A 22,402-nucleotide genomic window follows, 5' to 3' on the forward strand; every position below is an offset into this window, starting at 1 on the left:
GCCACCTGGCCAGGCGTCCCCTCTGTCTTCACTGGCGCCCTGGTACCACCACCCTTCCTTCTCCAGGGGCTCGCCCAGCCCCAGCCTCTGCTCTGCTAAATCCTTACATTCTGGCTCCTCAGACTTGACTTCAGTTAGTGTTTCATTTTTCTATTTTCTATGGAAACCTGCCTTATCTGATTTGCAAGCTTAAAATGACTCCTCTATGACATCCACTTCCAGGTCTGAACTGTTAACCAAGAAGTCTGATGGTGGATGCTTTCTTTCCAGTAACAGACATATGACTGTGCCATATTCGAGACTATAAAGCTGGATAAAATAGAGAAGGGGCTGGAAGCTTCTCGAGAAAAGGAGATAAGAAAGGGACCAAACTTAACAGGTCCCCCAGAACATCCCAATTTCAAGGGTCTGTGTTTGGACTCACTAATTGAAGTGTTCAGAGGGGAAACCCTAGACCTTGTCTCTGGCCTGACTCCCCAGCCAGCCGAGCAGAGACGTGGACGAGAAGGAACGCAGGCCTCTGTTCGCAGGCCTGTGACTCAGCCCTTTGCTGTATTTGTTGTTTATTTGTTTCTAAGAACGAAAAGCTTCTCTCTGAAAGGCTTCAGAGAAAACAAATCTCCTGGCGTGAAATCCTCATAGTAAAGCCATTTTCTTGATGTTCTGGGGAACAGGGCTCTCTAGTAGTTGATTTCTGGGTGAGAGCACTTTCAATTTTTACTTTCTTTAAGGATATTTTTTTTTCAAAGGCTGTAAGTCTATTGAGTGTTGTTTTCACATTCAGTAGTTCCTCCCTTAAGAAAAACCACCTCTTTCAGTTAGACTGTAACAATCAGAAATGTGATACAATCTTTACTTAATTTACAGCCAGATTCTCAAATACAGTCATGGATGATATTTTATAAAATAAAATCTATGGAAAATCCCTCATTTGTTCTTCTGGGTTGAGTTCTTTTCTTCTTGATTTGAAAGAAGGAGCCAAGCTTCTTTCTGTTTTGTTACATGTCAGCATGAATTTTCAGTAGAGCAGAAAAGTAATTTTAGGATTCATAATGCCTTTCGGTACAATTGGGTTGATTTAACTGCACGAAAAATAAATATTTAAGTCAATCTTCCCTGCAGGATTCCAAATACAGATCCTCCAATCTCTGCCACTCTACTCAGAGAAATGTTTTGTTTCTTCAGCTTGGAGTTTTTCAGGATTAGACCTAACATGGCATTGCATTGGGAAACAAATCCAATAAATCCACGGAGCTTTATAAAGACAATTTTGATTTACAATTTATTATCTCCCAAAGCCTTGCATAGACTGTAGACATGCTTATTCCAGAAGAGTCTGTCAGCCATTAAAATTAAATAGCAGCTTGTACGCCCTGAAACGAATATCGACATGACACAAAACACAAAAGAAAGTGAGGTAACAGATGGCCAATACGCTAGATGCATTGTCTTAACTGCTTTTTTAATTTTAATTTTAACTTCTTTTTTTCTAAGACTGTCCAAGGAATGTATATGGGCAGGGGAGAAGAAAGGGGGAAACGTAAAAGATATTTGCTATAAACAGCCTCTAGGGATCCTTCTACACTCAGGAGCTGTCTGTCAAAAAGCAGAAGTTAGTCGATGCAAACTCTGCGGGCCAGACATTACTTTTGTAGTTTACTGATTAAGCCTGTATTAGGGCCCTGTCAGCACATGCGTGGTTTTTACAAGGCTTCTAAGTACCCTGAATCAAAGCCTATTCCCCAAACACAAGCGCTGTGACAGACCTAACGTTGAATTTATGTGACCGTACCCTTTATTCCATAAATAGTTGAGAAGTCGTTCTGCTTTATTTGTTTAATGAAAACAAGGAGGGGTCAAAAGCCCTGTTGTTTTAGAGGGAAACAAGTCGATCCTGAAGGCAAACGAGACAAAAATGTAGATAACTAGAATCTATACCGCTCAAATCGGTTACCAAAGGCCGTCTGTTGCTCCGTCTTGGGCAAAGAGACGAGACTGGAGGTGGTTGAGAAAATCACCCCGTTTACTGAAAATCCGCCGCCTTATGCTGAATCCCGGCTCCCACTGCTCCCCGCCACCCACCCCATTCCCTGGGAGATTGCTTCTGAAATACTTAGGTAGGAACATATTTTCATCTAATTCCTGCCTTATGAGGACTGTTACCAATGATAAGAGCTGCCATCTTTGGTTTCAGGGGGAGATTGTTTTCCGGTCGCTGTGTCCCACTCTTTGCAACCCCGTGGGCTTCAGCACGCCAGGCTCCCCTGTCCTTCCCTGTCTCCCCGAGCTTGCTCAAACTCATGTCCATTGAGTTGGTGATGGTATCTAACCATGTCATCCCTTGCCGCTCCCTTTTCCTTCTGCCTTCATTCTTTCCCAGCATCAGGCTCTTTTCTACTGAGTCCACTCTTTGATCAGGTGGCCAAAGTACTGGAGCTTCAGCATAAGAGGACGGAGTCAGGCCCACATTCTGAGCAGCGGGAGGAAAGGGCCAAAGGACCAGGAGCTTGAGAGGCCTGAGGGCTCTCCCAGCGCTGGTGAAATGAGGGATGTCAGAACTAGAACCCAAAGGAAAAAGGAGGGTTGGACTGGGAGGGGCTGGGGGCGTCCACTCATTCACACCAGAAATGCCCCTCTGTGGATGTGGGCCATCTGGACAGAGGCTGGTATCCAAAAGACCCAGCTCTGGCTCGCCGAAGACCAAGCCTAAGAAGGTGGGGTTTGGGGACGTGGGAGCAGGGAGGCCACAGGCAGGGCTGGCCTGGCCTTCAGCACCAAGGGACAGGTCCCCAGGGGGTCAGCCAGAGGGGCAGCCCAGGGCGTCCAAGGTCTAGAGTTCCCACTAGTTACAAACGCAGGGACTGCAGTGCAGAGGGAGAGCCGTGGGATCCTGGACATGGAGCGTGGGATCAGAGTGAGACCAGCACAAAAAATCGAGTTTTACGTGCTGTGTGAGCCCCAGGGATCCACAAATCCTCTACTAAGAAGGCCCATCCTAGTGCTGCAAGTGGAGGAAAAGAAACAGCTTCTTGGAGGCAAAGAGCAAAGAACAAGGGTTAAGTCAGTTCAGTGGCTCAGTCGTGTCCGACTCAGTGCATCCCCGTGGACCCCAGGCCTTCCTGTCCATCTCCAACTCCTGGAGCTTACTCAAACCCAACCATCTCATCCTCTGTCGTCCCCTTCTCCTCCTGCCTTCAATCTTTCCCTACATCAGGGTCTTTTCCAGTGAGTCAGTTCTTCCTATCAGGTGGCCAAAGTATTGGTGCTTCAGCCTCAGCATCAGTCCTTCCAATGAATATTCAGGACTGATTTCCTTTAGGATGGACTGGTTGGATCTCCTTGCAGTCCAAGGGACTCTCAAGAGTCTTCTCCAGCACCACAGTTCAAAAGCATCAATTCTTAGGCGCTCAGCTTTCTTTATGGTCCACCTCTCACATCCATACGTGACCACTGGAAAAACCATAGCTTTGACTAGGTGGACCTTTGTTGGCAAAGTAATGTTTCTGCTTTTTAATATGCTGTCTAGGTTGGTCATAGCTTTTCTTTCAAGGAGCAAGTGTCTTTTAATTTCATGGCTGCAGTTACCATCTGCAATGATTTTGGAGCCCAGGAAAATAAAGTCTATCGCTGTTTCCATTGTTTCCCCACCTATTTGCCATGAAGTGATGGGACCAGAGCCATGCTCTTAGTTTTCTGAATGTTGAGCTTTAAGCCAACTTTTTCACTCCCCTCTTTCACTTTCATCAAGAGGCTCTTTAGTTCCTCTTCACTTTCTGCCATAAGGGTGGTGTCATCTGCATATCTGAGGTTATTGATATTTCTCCCGGCAATCTCGATTCCAGCTTGTTCTTCATCCAGCCTAGCGTTTCTCATGAGGTACTCTGCATAGAAGTTAAATAAGCAGTGTTGACATACTCCTTTTCCTATTTGGAACCAGTCTGTTGTTCCATGTCCAGTTCTAACTGGAGCTGCTACAGATTTCTCAGGAGGCAGGTCAGGTGGTCTGATATTCCCATGTCTTGAAGAATTTTCCACAGTTTGTTGTGATCCACACAGTCAAAGGCTTTGGCATAGTCAATAAAGCAGAAGTAGATGTTTTTCTGGAACTCTCTTGCTTTTTTGATGATCCAATGGATGTTGGTAATTTGATCTCTAGTTCCTCGGCCTTTTCTAAATCCAGCTTGAACATCTGGAAGTTCACGGTTCACGTACTGTTGAAGCCTGGCTTGGAGAATTTTGAGATTTACTTTGCTAGTGAGATGAGTGTAATTGTGCGGTAGTTTGAGCATTGTTTGGCATTGCCTTTCTTTGGGATCAGAATGAAAACTGACCTTTTCCAGTCCTGTGGCCACTGCTGAGTTTTCCAAATTTGCTGGCATATTGAGTGCAGCACTTTCACAGCATCACCTTTTAGGATATGAAATAGCTCAGCTGGAATTCCGTCACCTCCACTAGCAAGGGAGGAAAAAAAGAACAAGGGAGGAGAAACAACGACGACAGAGTGTATCCAGTCTCCTCCAGAAGGTGCGGGCCTCCTCAGGAGTTTTCTAGATGCTTCTTATTTACCCTCAAAGCACATTTCCTTGGGGCTTCCCTGGGGGCTCAGACGGTAAACAATCTGCCTGCAATGCGGGAGACTGGGTTCGATCCCTGGGTCGGGAAGATCCCCTGGAGAAGGGATAGGCTACCCACTCCAGTATTCTTGCCTGGAGAATCTCATGGACAGAAGAGCCTGGCGGGCTACAGTCCTTGGGGTTGTAAAGACTCAGACATGACAGAGAGACTCACACACACACATTTCATGAACCATATCTATGTACGTATGTTGCCTTATAAGTTGTATGTTGATTGTTATTTTGAAAGTTTGAAGGTGTACTGCCAAGTATCTAATGTAACTCAGGAACGAAGTAGGGATCAGTCTAAGTTCTACCTTAAATTAGATTAATACCAGAATTGTCTGCCTCACCACAGTCAATTTTCCCAGTAGCAGAATTACTGATGTAACCTGAAAGACTGGTAATCCTATAGCGGTGTGAAACAGACATGTCAGTTCTGCAATGATGAAGACGTTCTGGAATTAGACATCAGTGCTGGTTGCATAACTTTTTGAATATACAAAAAAAAAAAAAAAGCCCACTGAATCATAACCTTTGAAAGGGGAAATTTCATAGTATGTGAATTATCTCTCAGTACTTTAAAAAGAAGACATGTCCAGGTGTAAAGTCACAATTAGCTTAGGAGACAGAGATGAATATTAAAGAATAATCTGTGAAAATCTGTTTAAGAGTTAGGACATCTGGTCACCTCTGGAATCACAGCTTCCCTGTTTTTGCCAGGGTGACACTCCTGGGCTAGAGGGCGGATGGGCGGAATGAATCAGAGCCCTGCGCCTGAACGTGTAAACAAACTGTTCGCATATTCAGGTGGCTGATGCTTACCAGATGCCAGGGTTCGGAGCCCAGCTCCCAGCCCACAGGGGCACCTGACAGAGCTCTGGCTGCTGCTTCAGGAGGAGTCCTTTCAGCAAATTCCCCTAAAAAGAACCTGTGTACGTGACCCAGACAAAGCCTGCGCCTATCTTACAGAGACTTGCAGTTTTCTTACCGGTTAGAAGCAATCGGCCTTGATCATCTGAAATACCGTCCAACGCACATTTCTCTGGTTTGCTTTGTCATCACCATGGCAGGAGCGCTCGCATGCCATCAGGCTTAAACGGAGCCTTTCTGTGAAACAGAATCTGCATTGACTGCATCCAGCTTCACCTTCGCCTCTGCATCTCTCCTCCGTGCACACGTTGCTGTGCAGACGCAGAGACACGGGCTCGGATAAAAACAGGAAAAGACCCCAGAGAGCAGAGGCGGGGCAGTTTCTGTTAGGTCATATTTACCAGTGTCCACGGGGCTCACTGGAGAAGGCAATGGCACCCCACTCCAGGACTCTTGCCTGGAAAATCCCATGGACGGAGGAGCCTGGTGGGCTGCAGTCCATGGGGTCGCTAGGAGTTGGACATGACTGAGCGACTTCACTTTCACTTTTCACTTTCACGCATTGGAGAAGGAAATGGCAACCCACTCCAGTGTTCTTGCCTGGAGAATTCCAGGGACAGGGGAGCTTGGTGGGCTGCCGTCTATGGGGTCGCACAGAGTCGGACATGACTGAAGCGACTTAGCAGCAGCAGCACGGGGCTCACTGCCCTGATCCTGCGAGCCTGTCTCGTGGTGGATGCTTGGGGAACGTCGGTCCCGTTACCCAGGTCCACAGAGAGTGTCAGACGGCCTTGGAACCAAGTCCAGATACAGCCTTCCCGGCACCCTGGCTCCGGAAACACGTTTGACGCTCTCGTTGACCTCAGAGGAACTGTCCCTGGCCGCAGCCCCCCAGAAGCTCTTTGCCTGGCCTGGGGGAGGTCAGGGAGGCCCTTACTGGCTGCGTCCTGCACGCCCTACTTACTGTTTTCTTAATTTTTACTTTTTGGCCATGTCTCATGGCGTGTGAGATCTGTTTCCTGACCGGGGATTGAACCCGGGCCCCCTGCTTTGGACGCAGAGTTTGCACCACCGGCCCACCAGGGAAGTCCCTCTTTTCCGGTTTTAAATTTAGTTTTGGCTGTGCTGGGTCTTCGTTGCGGCACGGGTTTTCTCTACTCGCAACCCGCGGAGGCTGCCCCATCTGCGGTTCGCGGGCTTCTCTTGCAGAGCTTAGGCTCCGCGTGCGGCTTCGGGAGTCGCGGTTCCCGGCTCTAAAGCGCAGGCTCAGTCGCTCTGGTTCACGGGCTCAGCTGCTCCGCGGCATGTGGATCTTCCCAGACCGGGGATCGAACCTGTGTCCCCGGCGTTGGGAGGAGGTTCTTCACCGCTGAGCAGCCGGGAGCCCCGGCTGAGGTCTGCCCTGTGAGCCGGTGCTCACTCACAGCGCGCAGGGAGGGCCCGCTGCCCCCCTTGCAGCCCACCGTGGAGAGCCAAAGCCCCTTGAGAGCAAGGTGGTGACTGCGGACCCCAGCCCAGCAAGGCCCTGCGCCTCGGTGTGTGCACGCACCGTCTGCGCTGCTGACCCCGGGCCTCCGTGTCTCCCTTGGGTCTGTAACTCGACTGCCTGCTTGTCAACAGGGGTGTGTGTTGTTTTTCTCTAACAGAGACAGCTGATAAGGGAAAGAGCTTTACTGTGGCAAACTGATAAGAATCTGAGTGAATGCAGGGTACTTGGCTTTTGTTTTGCTTTGCTTAGATGAGCAAATGTGGAAATTATTATTGGTGTTAGAATCATGCAGAAAGGAGACCGAAGTTCAAAAAGCTGAAGGGGCTCATGGACATCCCCCGAGCCGGCGGGCCCGCGGTGCTCCGGGCTCCAGGTCACAGGCTCCCTATAACCCCTTGCTGTCCCACTTTTTAAAATTCTCTGCATGTTAAAATTTTTTTAAAGGCAAGCAGTATTAAGCATCTTTCTAAAATCATAAATAGCTTGTCAGATCACATTTCCCTTGGTATAACACACAGGCTTCCCAGATGGCTCAGAGGTAAAGAATGTGCCTGTAAAAGTCAGCAGACAAAGAGAGGCAGGTTTGATCCCTGGGTCAGGAAGATCCCCTGGAGGAGGGCATGGTAACCCACTCTAGTGTTCTTGCCTGGAGAATCCCATGGACAGGGAAGCCTGGTGGAATGCAGTCCATAGGTTGCAAAGAGTCTAGTACACGTATGAAGGGACCCCACTCTGTACTTCCCCAGTTTTTATGACCAGAGTGGACTGACCACACGGTGGATGACACAGAAGTGGGGCCACTTCTGTACGTGGTTGGTCAAAAGCAGTTTTCAACCTTCTGGGTACCATTTTTAAATTTCCTTTCAATCCATCCTGTTAGCATGAGCGTAACCGAAATATTTTTAAATACTTAAATGGATCTTGATGCCAGTATCCTTGGTTTTGTACATTCTTAGGGGAAAGAAATGAGCTAGAATAGGATAGTCATATCTTTGGCCAGGGGGCGGTATCATGCCGAGCGGCGGCAGGACGGTTTCTGGTGGCTTCCTCTGGGAAGAACTTGTGTTTAATCTCTGCCTGATGCACATTTTCTTTCTAGGTGACTTTGCAGATCACCCCTCCATGTACCAGCGAGAGGTATTACGAGCATCTTGGACAATGCTGTAAGAAATGTGAGCCAGGTTCGTGCGGCTAAACCTCCTGTTGTGGCCCTCCCAAAGTGGGTGGGACTCTTTTTTGTTTTAACCTTAGTAAATAACTGATTCTATCTTGCCAGATGACAAATGAAATCGGATAGGCTTCTTATGGCAGTGGCAGGTAGTAATGTCTGTCACTCTGAAGACAAAAATCTTACTCTCAATAGATGAAATAACTTAAAAATCAAGAGCAGTTTCAGGAACTGGAATTAAGCACCAGTTTTCTAAAACACTATTTCTGGAGAAGGCAAGAGGTTTTTTAAAAACTCTGTTTTAGAAGTTTATGATTCAAACTCTCAAAATATGCAATACAAGTCTTATTTAAAAGGATCACTTGCAGTAGTTCCCTGGTTGTTCAGTGGTTTGGGCTCCGCTCTTTCACTGCCATAGCCCAGGTTCAAACCCTGATGGAGAATTAAGATCCCGCAAGCCGTGAGGTAAGGCCAAAAAAAAAAGTATTAATTTCATAGAAATTCGCCAGGGGTAGGGTTGGGGATGGGGATGACTGTCTTTGAATCACTGCTAAAAATTGCCTAAATCCTGTTATAAATTCTCCCAAAACAGCTACTGAGGAGTAGGAGGTAAATCGGTCACCATTTCCCCAAAGTGGTTTTGACAAGGAGGTGGTCAGCTGCTTCTGTGGCCTCGGTGAGGCCCCAAGTCTAGAGGGTTCTCACTCACTCCCAGTTCTGGGGAGGGAAGAGGAGCTTTGAGGAAAAGGAGCTTACCTTATTACAAATCCTTTATAGATATTTCAGCTACAAATATTTTTTGGGTGCACAGAGTAAAGATCCATTGATTTCACGCATATGCGTGTGTGTGAGTTTCTGAGCGTGTGTATTACTCTCTGATCAAACAAAGTTAACCGTGAACCCACAGTGTTCGTAGGACAAAAGAAACGAACTCTGCGGGTCGACAGTAAAGGGGTTTGAAGATGGAGAGGTGAGGCAGGAGATGAAGTTTCTCTTGCTTAGTCCCCAGGGAACCCCTCAAGTTCTGCAGGCACCAGTTTGAAAACTGTAGTTCTTTTCCTGAGTGAGCAGAGGTTGGGAGTGGAAAGGGCTAGGGTTTTACTTAGAAGGTCTAAAAGACTGTGGTGACCACAGGCATAGCAAACCCCAGTGAGGTTATCTGGGCCAGCCAGGAGGCCTGAGGAGCCCCTGCTGTGAGACATGACCTCTGTCTTTGGGGGACATCCTGGGACCATGTTCATGTAAAGGGTTTGGTAGGTTGGTGCTTTTGTTTTTTTCCTTGGCTACACTCTAAGACTTGCAGGATCTTAGTTCCCCGACCAAGTATCGAACCTGGGTACTCGGCAGTGAAAATGCAGAGTCCTAACCACTGGGCTGCCAGGGAACTCCCAGATTGACTCATTTTTATTGATTTATTGGGAGGAAGCAGTTTTGATTGGCGCATGTTCCCCCTTCTAATTTAAGGAACATACATGTCTTCCAAATGCACCACTACATCTGAGAGCGTCTGTCTGCCCTGTGGCTTGGACGAGTACCTGGACACCTGGAATGAAGAAGATAAATGCTTGCTGCACAAAGTCTGCGACCCAGGTGAGTCAGCCTGTCGGGGCAGTGTGGGTGAATGACATTGTTGGATATGGTGATGCTCTGACTTTGGGGGCAAGGAAGACGTCTGCCCACAGACCCCCGAGGGTGTGCCTTAGAGCCCAGGAGCACTGTGTTACGGCTTTTCGTATAGAACTTCTGTTCTGGAATATATCTGTTTTGTTTTGTTTTTACTGAAAGTGAAAGTGAAGTCGCTCAGTCGTGTCTGACTCTTTGCGACCCTGTGGCCTGTAGCCCACCAGGCTCCTCGGTCCCTGGGATTCTCCAGGCAAGAGTACTGGAGTGGGGTTGCCATTTCCTTCCCCAGTTTTTATTGAAGTACAGTTGCTTTAGTGTTGCGTTTGTTTCAGGGGTGTGTGTGTGTTCTTTTTCAGATTCTTTTCCCTTATAGGTTATTACAAAGCGTTGAGTGCAGTGTCCTGTGCTGAGAGTTGATCCTTGCTGGCTCTCTGTTTTACATACAGCAGTGTGTATATGTTAATCCCAGACTCCTGATTTATCTCCCCTCCTACATTTCCTCTTTGCTAACTAGGTTTGTTTCCTATGTCTGTGGGTCTCATTCTGTTTTCTAAATAAGTTCATTTGTATCATTGTTTTAGATGCCACATATAAGTGATAATATATGATATTTGTGTGTTCAGTCCTGGAAGGTATCTTACACTTGACAGAAGGTCTCCACGGCACTTCCACATATGTTGTTACTTAATTCTCACAAAACAACCCTGTGAGAAAGCTACGCTTACCCCATTGTAAAAATGAAGAAACTTACAATTATCCCATTGTAAAAACGAAGAAACTAAGAGGGAGTGAGTGATTTCTCCAAGGTTACAAATGAGAAGCAGGACTCAAAACCAGATCTTCTAACTCCCAGGTCTTTTTCCTAAACCATCCACGTCTTCCTACCTCCATAGTCTGATCTACTTACCATTACTGCTATAGGGCTTTTGCCTCAGAGCTTTTAAAAATTAAAGCTTATTTATAAGAATAGGATCAAAATATGTCTCCTGAGTCCCAACCCAGAAGTTCCTTTCCTCCTCTTTTTTTCCATCTTTCATTCAGGTCATCTGTTAAGGAAGCCACGCCGTTAGTCCTGTGGGGTTTCCACTGTCAGGGCTTTGCTAGCTGCATTATCTCGGTCTCATTAAACGATGTCTTCTGTCCCCTGTATTTCCTGTAAAGGGGTTATTAGATTTAGAAGGCTGATCAGAATCTGGTTTGGGTTTTTCTGCTTTGTTTTTGGCAAAACTCCTTCAAAAGGTGATGTCAGGGGTCACAGTGTAGCTGCTTCTCTCTTTTCTGGGTGATATGAGCAGCTGTTGACCGTCATAACCTAGATCCATTTTCATTTAGGGGCTGCAGAAAGGTGATGTTCCAACTCCATCATCCTTTCTTCATTTATTGGCTGGAATGCTTTCTAACCAGAAACTTCTCTCATCAACTGGTCGTTACCCTGAAGTGCAGTCTGTACAGGAAAGGCAGATTGAATGCTTTAACTTTATTTTTCCACTTTTCAAAACAACGACCCCATCACCAAGTTGTCTCCAGAGGATCTGTATGAATATAACGAGCTAGCTTCCTCTCTCGCTCCCTGTCATCTTGGCAGCTGCACTCAGTTGGAGGCATCCCACACCTAAGGCTGCAAAGAAGATGAAAAAGTCTCTAGAGTTGATCAAGTCTAGGCTCCGGTCGCTCCAGTTGATCAACTCTAGGCTTCGTTTTGAAAAGTGGAAAGTGTGTGCTGGGGTACAAGCAGACTCTGAAAATGATCAGACAAGGCAAAGTGAAACTGGTCGTCCTCGCTAAACTCTGCCCAGCCTTGAGGGAATCTGAAATCGAGTATTATGCTACAATGGCCAAAACTAGTGTCTGTCACTGGCACTCAGTCGCTCAGTTGTATCCAGCTCTTTGCAACTCCACGGACTGTCACCGACCAGGCTCCTCTGTCCTTGGAATCTTCCAGGCAATATTTTGGATCGGGTTGCCATTTCCTACTCCAGGGGATCTTCCTGACCCAGGGATCAGACCTGCATCTCTTATGTCTCCAGCACTGGCAGACAGATTCTTTACCACTAGTGTCTATCACTATGGTGGCAAAAATAACCTTGAATTGGGCACAGTGTGTGGAGAATACTGCAGAGCCAGATACTCTGGCTTCCTGAGCCAGGTGACTCTGATATCATTAGAAGCATACCAGGACAGACTGGTGAAAAGCAGATCACGCACAATTTTTCTTTAATAAAACTAGCCAGAGCTTATTTTTTACAAAAAAAGAATATTATGAACTCATGCATTTACATATTGGAGGTGTTTTAATCTACTGCAGTTACTAGTTTTACTGGGGCTTAGATTATCTCTCCTCTCCCAAGTGACCCTCTTTTGATACAGCCTTGGGTATCTTTAAGAGCTCTTTCTCCCAGGCTTATCTTGGACATTTCCTTCCCTAAAGCTGGAATCAGCCATTCTTCCAAGGATTTCTCATTGCTTCATTAGAACAACTGATTTAGTGACTTCAGTCTGGGTGCTCAGAAGGCTCATTGCTACAAGGATTGATCCTTGTTTTTTTTTTTCAATAGACAGAACAAAAATACTAGGAAATAAGTTTTTTTTAAAGCACTGTAACATTTCTAAAATTAGAGAAAGCTGGCAGATTTTGTCTGGAGAAGATAACATGGAAACTCCACTGAGCAGAAGCATCTGATCAAGTCTTTTTTTCTTTCCCATTGCTTAGTAATGAGTTTGACTCATCACTGTCTCTTGGAAAGAAAGATTCACTCTGTCTACTGCCAAAACTGATTAAAGCCCCAAACCTGGTGCATTAAGATATTTAAAAATATGTCAAAATCATCCATCACCACAGAGGGTTATATGCACTTACTTTTGAGTGGTGGAGGGGGGCTTCCCTGATGGCTCAGCAGTAAAGAATCTGCCTTCCAAGCAGGAGTCGGGGGTCCGATCCCTGAGTAAGAAAGATCCCTGGAGAAGGAAGTGGCGACCCACTCCAGTATTCTTGCCTAGGAAATCCCACGGATGGGGGAGCCTGGCGGGCTATAGTCCGTGGGGTCGCAAAAGATTCGGACACTCCTTAACAACAAATGACAACCACAAATTCTGAGTGGGAGACCGGAATTCAAGTTTTCCAAGGAAAATGACTCTTGTCCATGTGCGTTCCAGACAGTTTGTCCCTGTTTATGCAAGTCGGTCTTGGTGCTTCACAGCTGACCTGGGCCTCGGAGAGTGGACCCAGAAGGGAGAGGGACCTCCCGGCCCCCAGCTCTGGTCTGGAAAGAAGTGGGGTAGGAGACACTGCTTCCCTGCGGTTACAGCTGGAGACAGTGAACTGGGAAATGTTTCTGGTTGGTTTGTTTCCTCTTGCAGCTCTGTCCTTGGCAGTCCAGGCTGCTATGGCAGAATACCACAGACTTGGTGGCTTAAACAGCAGATACATATTCCTCGCAGCTCTGAAGGCTGGAAGTCTGAGATCAGGGTGCCAGCATGCTCAGGCTCCTGATGAGGGCCCTCTCCTTGGCTCCAGGACAGCCACTTTCTTGTGTCCTCATGTGGCAGAGAGCAGAGGGAGAGTGAAACCATGTTTTCTGCTGTCTCTTATTATAAGGGCACTAATTCCATTCAGAGGGGCTCCACCCTCATGACCTAATCACCTCCCAAAGCCCCCACCTCCTAACGCCATCACACTGAAGGGGATTAGGATTTCAACATAAGAATTTTCAGGGGACACAAACATCAATCCATAACTAACACTGATAAGTATTAAGGAATATACAGTACAAGGGCTGTTTGGACAATCCAGATTAGGTGAGGCTGTATAGTGGTAGGAGGTCTGTTTTAAATAGTGTTATTGTGCTGTTTTGTGTGTGTGTGTGTGCAGTTGATTCCTGTTGTTCATGGTGCCTGCATGCGTGCGTGCTAAGTCGCTCATCCAGTTCCAGCTCTCAGCAACCCCTTGGACTGTAGCCCACCAGTTCCTCTGTCCATGGAATTCTGCAGGCGAGAATACCGGAGTGGGTTGCTATTCCCTTCTCTAAGGGATCTTCCAACCCAGGGATTGAACCCAGGTCTCCCCTCTGAAGACAGATTCTTTTACCACCTGAGCCACTGGGGAAGTCCTTATTCATGATAGTTAGTTAAGTTCTATAAAGTCAGCACAAACACTGAGTTAGGAAATACTGCCCCTGGGTGCGTAAATATGACCGAGATTTGTGCCTGGTTTTTGTGTAACCTTATTTAAGAAATATTTTGATTCATAACAGTCCCAATAAACAACACTGAACAAATTTTCTCTAACATATGGATTTTCTCTGGAAGACATATCACTGCCTTCTCCAGAACGCTCGGCAACAGTTCAGCCCTAGGCTAGGGGGCCACTTTACTGAAGGAGCTCACCAACAAAAAACACAAAAATAAGGCACTAGACAGACCCCAGGAAGGACTCTGATTTCCAGTGAGAGCTGAAACTGGAAGGCAGCACCACCTCCTCTGCCCTCTGCTGGGAACGCACCTGTCGGCTGGTGCCTCAAAGTTTTCACTGTTCTGCGTGCTTCTGACGGAGAAGGCAATGGCACCCCACTCCAGTACTCTTGCCTAGAAAATCCCATGGACGGAGGAACCTGGTAGGCTGCAGTCCATGGGGTCGCAAAGAGTCGGACACGACTGAGCGACTTCACTTTCACTTTTCACTTTCATGCATTGGAGAAGGAAATGGCAACCCACTCCAGTGTTCTTGCCTGGAGAATCCCAGGGACGGGGGAGCCTGGTGGGCTGCCGTCTATGGGGTCGCACAGAGTCGGACACGACTGAAGCGACTTAGCAGCAGCAGCAGCAGTGTGCTTCTGAGAATAACTGCAAAAGCGCCAGGAGTGTTGATTTGGAGGATACGATTAGATTTTAAGGAGAAGGTGAAATCGCAAGTATGAACTAGCGAATAACGAGGATGAGCTGAGCATGTGAGCATTTACCTCTGTTGCACAAACCCTGGAAAGGGCTAGGAGGTTTGAGATAAGCAGAGAGCACTCTGCTCTGTGTTGTAACAAAAGAGAGGACAAACGCCTTATCCTGAATTTGGGGGAGAGATTAGTTTCCACGTATGTCACCAGGCCCAGCCTCTGTACTTCTCCCACTTATCTGCTCACACAGGGAGGCAGGTCTGTTTCCAAGGCGGCCCTCCAGGATCCCAGATGAACCCCATCTCCAGAAACCCTATGGGTTTAGATCCCATTAGCCCTGGTGTTAAGAATGCGTCTTACATTAGTTTACTAGAAATCAAGGAGCTGTGAAGTCCAGTTTTGCATGAGTCAAAATCGTCAGTGCTTAGCAACTACCCGGGCTTTAATCTTCCTACTACCATGAAGATTGACTTCTCAAAACGCACAGGTGTCCTAATTATTGACAGAGATAAACCAAAAACGAGCGGGCTGTTTTGGTCCCAGCACTGCAGGTGCGCAGGGGAACCTGAGGGTTCCCGAATCCTGGCCTCCGTGACTCACCGCGCGCGCCCCGGGCGGGCGCGAGGGGTCCGAGGGGTCCGGGGTCCGGGGTCCGGGGTCCGGGGCGAGGACGGCGGGCGCGAATGGCACGAGGCGGACGCTGTATCTTTCTCTCCCGCAGGCAAGGCCCTGAGGGCCGTGGAGCCCGGCAACCGGACGGCGCCGCGCCGCTGCGCCTGCACCGCCGGCTACCACTGGAGTGAGGACTGCCGCTGCTGCACCCGCAACGCCGAGTGCGCGCGCGGCTTCGGCGCCCGGCGCCCCGGTACGCGCGGCCGGGCGGGGCCTCCCCGGGCGCTCCCCCGTGTGCGGGCGGGCCCGCGCCTGCGGCCTCTCGGCGCGCTCCCCTGAGCCGTCACGCTCGGCCGGCGCGGGGGCGCGGGAGGAGACGAGGGTCCCCGGGGGCCGAGCGCGGGGTGCGCGCCCGCAGGACGCGTGAGAGCTCGGCGCCCATCCCCAGGCTCCTCCTCCTGCGAAACCTTCCCACCCCCATTTAGGGGGAAACCGGATCAGGCAGGGGTCCCCAAACGTTTTGCAGGGGCAGGGGTCCCCAAACTTATGTGCCCACTTAGAAGAATTTTGCAAAGCCATGTGCCTCCAGCCAAAATTTTAAATCGACATCTAAGCATTTTTATTACAAATTTCAAGAGTTGCTAAGGATTTGGTTTCCAGGGAATTAGTCCGTAACACTTTCTAAAATTTTCAGTGGGTTCTGAACTCCGTAGCAGTTGGATACCCATCATCATCCATGTAAAAAGGTGGCTATCAGAGGCCTTCCCTGGAGGTGCGGTGGTTAAGACTCCACGCTCCAGAGCAAGGGACGTGGGTTTGACCCCTGGTCGGGGAATTAAGGTCCAGCATGTCCCAAGGTGTGGCCAAAAATTAAAAAAAAAAAAAATTGCCCTGATCGTCTCTAACTGTTGAAAACTCTATGTGGCTCTTTTCTCTCCTTTGATTTGTATCCATTTCACCTTCCCCACAGAGTTTCATAGTAATATATTTTTAGGCTCAGAGGGTTTTTACTAATTACCTTTTCATACTCTTTCACATTTTAAAAACGAACCCATGTGAAATTTTAATTTTCTTTTCTTTTTGGTTGCACCAGGCACCTTGCAGGATCTTGGTTCCCCCACCAGGAACGAACCCCCATCCTTAACCTGCTCCACCCCTGGCCCAGAGTTCCAACCAATCTCTAGACTGCCAGGGAATGCCATGAAATTTTAATTTAAAAAAATTTCTTGTGACTCAAGCTTTTAAGGTTAAAAACATTTCTTCTGGACTGATTTGTTCTACAGTGAGTATTACGCAGCTGGTCCAAAAGATGAATGACTATATTTTGCTGTACTGTAGTTATAAAAGTAAAGCCTGAGGTTGGGAGAATTAAAATATTATTCATTTCATTTCGTATTGAGGAAAATCTGCATCACAGAGTCTGACTAAGTCAGCCCTTATTATCAGATTATCAGTGAAACCAGACAGGCTTTCTCTCGGGAAAAGTCGGACTTGATTTTCTGTTTACTAAAGCAAATCTCATGACAGCCTACTCCCTTGTGAATCCTGGTTCTCAGATACAGACCCGGGGTCTGTCTGTCTTTCTTCTAAGTCCCAGGGCCTTTCATATAGTTGGTTAAACTGCATGAAAGAAGGTGCTGGTCCCTTTCTGCTTTGTTTTCTTTTCATTTCTGGTCCGTGTCTCCTCTGCTTTGCCCCTTTGGGAACGCAGTAGCTGAAGGGTAGAGAGGGTGACGCGAAAATCTCACCCCTGCAGGACAACGCATGTGACCTCAGAACAGGTCAGCCTGATGCCAGCTGCCCCTTTTCTGTTGTTACGCCCTTGCCCTTCGTGGATGTCAGTCGCTCAGTCGTGTCCAACTCTCTATGACCCCGTGCACTGTAGCTGGCCAGGCTCCTCTGTCCATGGAATTCTCTAGGCAAGAATACTGGAGTGAGTAGTCATTCGCTTCTCCAGGGAATCTTCCTGACCCAGGGATCGAACTGGGATCGCCTGCATTGCCCTCGGTTTCTTTGTTTGAGCCGTGGGGGGAAGCCCTAATAGATGGACAGGGAGAGACAGAGCTATCCTGAGGTGCTCTGAACAAAGGAGCTTTCTGTCACCGATCCTTTGACTTGTTGCTTTGTTTGGCATCTCAGAGTTTGGCTCTATGGTAGGATTTGGAGTAGGTATGAAGTGTGCCTTCTTTTGTAGGTGGGAGTAGTGTGCTTGTGAAAGAGAAAAACAAGGAGAAAGTGCAGATGCCCCAGCGGGCCAGAGCAGACATGAGAGCATGTATGGAAGTCAGCGCCTTTCAAGCCCTTTGTGCCTTGCAGCCCCTTAGGAGTCATTTTGTTTTTAAGGGTTACTCTTCTAGAGTGTGATTATCATTTTAAAAGCTGTTTGAATTCATCTGAGTGACTAGTAGTTAACTGTACCTTTGCTGATATCGTTTCAAGGCAAACCTTATTGCTAGAGTAAGGAATGAGTCCGCTACTTATTGGGGCTTCCCCGGGGGCTCACACGGTGAGAATATGCCTGCAACGCAGGAGATCCAGGTTTGATCCCTGGGTCGCGAAGATCCCCTGGAGGAGGGCTTGGCAACCCACTCCACTACTCTTGCCTAGAGAATCCCACGGACAGAGGAGCCTGGCGGGCCACAGTCCATGGGGTCTCAAAGTCAGAGACGACTGAAATGACTTGGCACGCACGCACACCTGCTGTGTACTGAGCAACTGCAAAAACCAAGAGTGTACTTCCCACTTGACTTTGGACAGAGAAAATGTAATTCCTTATTTTTGCATTTTATTCATGAAGATAAACCGCAGAAGTGCTACTAATTTCAAGAGTAATTTGTGGTTTTGGCACAAGACAATTGTTTATTATGACAGCACATGGTAGCCAACGTCCTTCTTTATTGGAATTACCAAAGGGTCATCGTGTGCCAGTTGCAGTAAAAGGAACAGACAGAGGAAATCTGAGACGTTTCCTAGTTTGATAATATGGTTTATGAGGAATATGAGAGAGGCGACGACAGCTTACCAACCAGGATTAACTCCTGCCTTGAGTGCTGCGGCCTAAGGCGGGGTCCAAAGTCCACCCCCAACTCGTGCCTTTCTAAATAGGGTTTTATTGGAACACAGCCGTGTGTCTTTATACTTGTCTATGACAGCTTTCATGTTGCAAGTAATTTGCGTAGACCAGAGAGCCTCAAAAGCTTACGATAATTATCATATGGCCCTTTATAGAAAACAGCCATTACTGCCAGCCCTTGGTTTAAGAGAAGGACACCCATGGTGTAGCGTGGGTTTTGTTTTTGAACTTTGTCAATACTCTGATACTTAGACTGGTAAGATTACTGATCAGAAGGTGTCAGGGCAAGAAATTTCCTTTCAGAGTGGTTAATGGGCTACCGTTCTCTGTACTGACGCCTGGCAAGGGAGACAGGAGAGAATGGACTTGGTTGAAAGGAGACAGGCAGCAGCTCCCTGGCCGGGAAACGAAGGATGGGCGCCTGGGACAGCAGCTCTGACGGCAGAGGCCGTGGACTGAGAGCCGGGCTGGAGTCAGGCCTGGCCTCCGCGTCCTGCCCCTGGACATGCTTCTGTCTCGTACTTCGGGGTCTCGGGCCCCCTGAAGCCGGGGGGCCTCCGCCAGCAGCCGCAGGGGCGGCTGGGGCGGGGGTGGAGCCTGGGGGCCCCTCCTGGCCGATCTCTAAGTGTCCTCGTCTGTCCCGTGTTCTCTTGTCCGTTGGTTTTTCTGACAGTGCAGCTCAACAAGGACACGGTGTGTGAGCCCTGCCCCTCAGGCTACTTCTCCGACACCGTTTCCGCCACAGAGACCTGCAGACCCTGGACCAAGTAAGTGGCGACAAGGGAATCGAGAGCTGCTTGATGTGGAAGAACTCCACCTCCGCTGTGTCTGTTGTGAAAACAGAGTGATGCAATTTGGGGAGGCTTCCTCTGGAAGCCAGTTTCGCAACAGACACAGTCTGTTAGCTGGCGTGAGGGAGAGAAACGCCTGCAGCCAGTCCCCCCGGACGGGTGGCAGGAGCCGGGTATCACTGCAGATTCAGTCTGACTGAAGCTTGATTTGTAGCTGCAGCTGCTTTCCCCCTTCTCTAACTTTATTTAGTTGCTTACGATGCTTAGTATCACTCACCAGTGTCTGTTTTCGCAGCTTCCCAGCATCCCTGGTTTATTTGTGCAAAGATGTGTGTGTGTGTGTGTGTGTGTGTGTGTGTGTGTGTGTGTGCATTGTATATGTGCATATAGAAGCCTCCTGCTTAAATAAATGTTTACACACTTGGGTTTTTTCCCACATAATATATCCTGAAGAAAACTCGCTCCACACTAATTGACTTACATCTGTGTGGCTTTTTCTAACCACCTGGTGCCGTCATAGAGATGCACCAGAATCCATTTAATAAGTTCCCTTGTTCAGTTGCTCCTTCATGTCAGACTTTGCAACCCCATGGACTGCAGCACGTCAGGCTTCACTGTCTCCTGGAGTTTGCTCAAATTTATATCCATTGAGTTGATGATGCCATCCGACCATCTCGTCCTCTGTCGTCCCCTTCTCCTCCCTTCAATCTTTCCCAGCATCAGGGTCTTTTCCAGTGAGTCAGTTCTTTGCATCAGGTGGCCAAAGTACTGGAGCTTCAGCTTCAGCATCAGTCCTTTCAATGAATATTCAGGGTTGATTTCCTTTAGAATTGACTGATATAATCTCCTTGCAGTCCAAGGGACTCTGGAGTCTTTTCCAGCACTACAGTTTGAAAGCATCAATTCTTCAGCCCTCAGCTTTCTTTATGGTCCAACTCTCACAAGCTCCCTGCTGCTGCTGCTGCCGCTAAGTCGCTTCAGTCGTGTCCGACTCTGTGCGACTCCATAGACAGCAGCCCACCAGGCTCCCCCGTCCCTGGGATTCTCCAGGCAAGAACACTGGGGTGGGCTGCCATTTCCTTCTCCAATGCATGAAAGTGAAAAGTGAAAGTGAAGTCGCTCAGTCGTGTCCGACTCTTAGCAACCCCATGGACTGCAGCCTACAAGGCTCCTCCGTCCATAGGATTTTCCAGGCAAGAACACTGGAGTGGGTTCCCATTGCCTCCTCCACACAAGCTCCCTATTGATAGTCATTTAAGTGATTTCCAGTTTTTTCCAGTGATAAATAAATCTATAATGTATCATCTCGCCTGTATACTGTCTCACACTTATATGAGCAAAGTCGTAGTGAAATTCCTGGATCCTTTCACTGCATGCCTATTGCTGAATACTCATAATCGATGTCATGATTCTTTCACTTCCAAATAAGTTGATTCTCATTAAATATTCACTGTCTGATCCACCTATCCAGGTTTTATTTTCAAAAAGATTTTCTATGTTTACAACTTCAAAGGGTATTCATCTGTAGTTTACCACTTAGCCATGGTAATTGGATTCGGAACCTTCTTTACTAAGCACACCAGTCTGCTCTCTCGGACAGCACTCTAAGAGTAGATGTTAGCAGTGGCAGTACTCACTTCCGCTTGTCTCTCTGTCCACCTTAGTGTGTGTGGACAGGCACTGGGGGTGCAAATGTCCAGGAAGACCTTGGTTCCTCTCCTGAGTGAGCTTGTAGTCTAATGGGATAGAATCTTTTATAGCTGGTTTTTTTTTTTTTTTTTTTAAATAAGGATATGAAACCAAAGGACTTACGTACCTTTCCCTTCACAGCTGTACCATTCTTGGAGAGACAGAAGTGCGTCACGGAACCGATAAATTAGATGTGGTTTGTAGTCCTCTCCCATCTGCAAATCCATCAAATGGTATGTTTAATAGAAAAGGTTGGTTGGGTAGGTGTGCCCCAGTCTAATCAGCTCTTGTAGATTTCTCTCAATTACATGCTGTATCCAGAGGCAACCATCTCCCCCTTTTCATCTCATCCTATCCGTGGTCCCTGGAGGAGGGCATAGCAACCCATTCCAGTATCCTTGCCTGGAAATTCCCATGGACAGAGGAGCCTGGCGGGCTACAGTCCATGGAGTTGCAAAGAGTCAGACACGACTGAGCAACTTCGCTATCTGTGGTCAGCTCAGTATTTCATTTTATCAGTGTTGTAATTCCAGATAGGTTGTTTAGTTGATGATTTTCTACTGTGGAATGGATAACCAATATTTTATTCATATATACTCCCCAAAAAAGAAAGAAAACTGAGGTGCAAATATAAATTAAAATGCCCAAATATGGTAAGGTAGTGGTTATCACAGCAGGATATCTATGGGAGATTTTGGTCACCAACCAGAGTCAGCAACTTGGCTAGAATACAATTACCATTATTTCTGGAACATCTGGAGGATCCAATAAACCTCAACGACAGTTTCAGTGACTGACAGAAAGCGGGCAGTTAGTGTGGAAGCTGCTTGCCCGGGTGAGTGAGATGCTGTGGAGGTGGGTCCAGGTGTCTCGGCACAGGAGGAGCTTCCTAAGCAGGCAGGAGCACCGTGGCCACAGAGCTCTGTCGGTGGACACGGCTCAGAAAAGAAGGCTGCAGCTTGGACAGTTTGCAAACAGGAGGGCGTCAAAGGCTCCGGTAAGAAAGTACATAGAGCAGCATTTTAAAAAGACCATTCTGAAGAGAACGTTAAAGATAACCAAGAGAGTTAAAACCTGTCTTAAAAAAGACAGAAGGAAAAGGAAGGCCAGACTCCCAGAACCAGGCCGTGTAAAACAAGAGTTACAAGTCATCAGGCGGGATGAACAAAACGGTTGAGTCCAACTGTGTTGTAGACGAAGGACCCGAAACGCTTTGCAGGGTGGCTGTGGTTCCATTCTCATGACCAGCAAAACCCCGGTACCATGTTGTTATTTGGAAGGAGCTATGATAAGGGGCTTCTTTTTGCCTCCGGAGCCCATCCACCTGGGGAGAGTGAAGTGTTCTGTAGGCAAGCAAAGATGGAGCCGGATGGTGCGGTGAAGCCGATTAGGGTTGTTCTAAAGTGCGAGCATTTAAAGCTGGTCCTGGGCTGGCCTCTCTCTGAGCAAAGGCAGTCAGCAGGCTTGGGCTGCATTGCTGATTTCACCCTTTCAAATGGGAGCTCTCCTCGACAAACCTACAGTGCGCGTTGGGTCCCTTCCTGCTTCTTTTATTCCATTCCAACAGCCTTGATTCCAGGATTTAATT

General features: G+C 47.8%; 1 protein-coding gene across 3 annotated transcripts in view; it reads left to right on the forward strand.

Moving 5' to 3' along the window:
• Positions 1–22,402, forward strand: part of TNFRSF11A (TNF receptor superfamily member 11a) — a 62,975-nt gene that overhangs the window by 18,514 nt on the left and 22,059 nt on the right. For all 3 annotated transcript variants that reach the window (XM_086373710.1, XM_086373711.1, XM_086373712.1), the window contains exons 2-6: positions 8,075–8,156; positions 9,608–9,733; positions 15,371–15,514; positions 19,008–19,101; positions 20,956–21,047. In XM_086373710.1, coding sequence (XP_086229836.1) covers positions 8,075–8,156; positions 9,608–9,733; positions 15,371–15,514; positions 19,008–19,101; positions 20,956–21,047 — 538 coding nt within the window. The remainder of the gene's footprint in view (positions 1–8,074; positions 8,157–9,607; positions 9,734–15,370; positions 15,515–19,007; positions 19,102–20,955; positions 21,048–22,402) is intronic.

This window comes from Bos grunniens, chromosome 24 (genome assembly GCF_055505025.1).
Source record: "Bos grunniens cultivar Pamir isolate PY7600 chromosome 24, Bosgru_T2T1.0, whole genome shotgun sequence".
In the NCBI taxonomy this organism is placed as follows: Eukaryota; Metazoa; Chordata; class Mammalia; order Artiodactyla; family Bovidae; genus Bos; species Bos grunniens.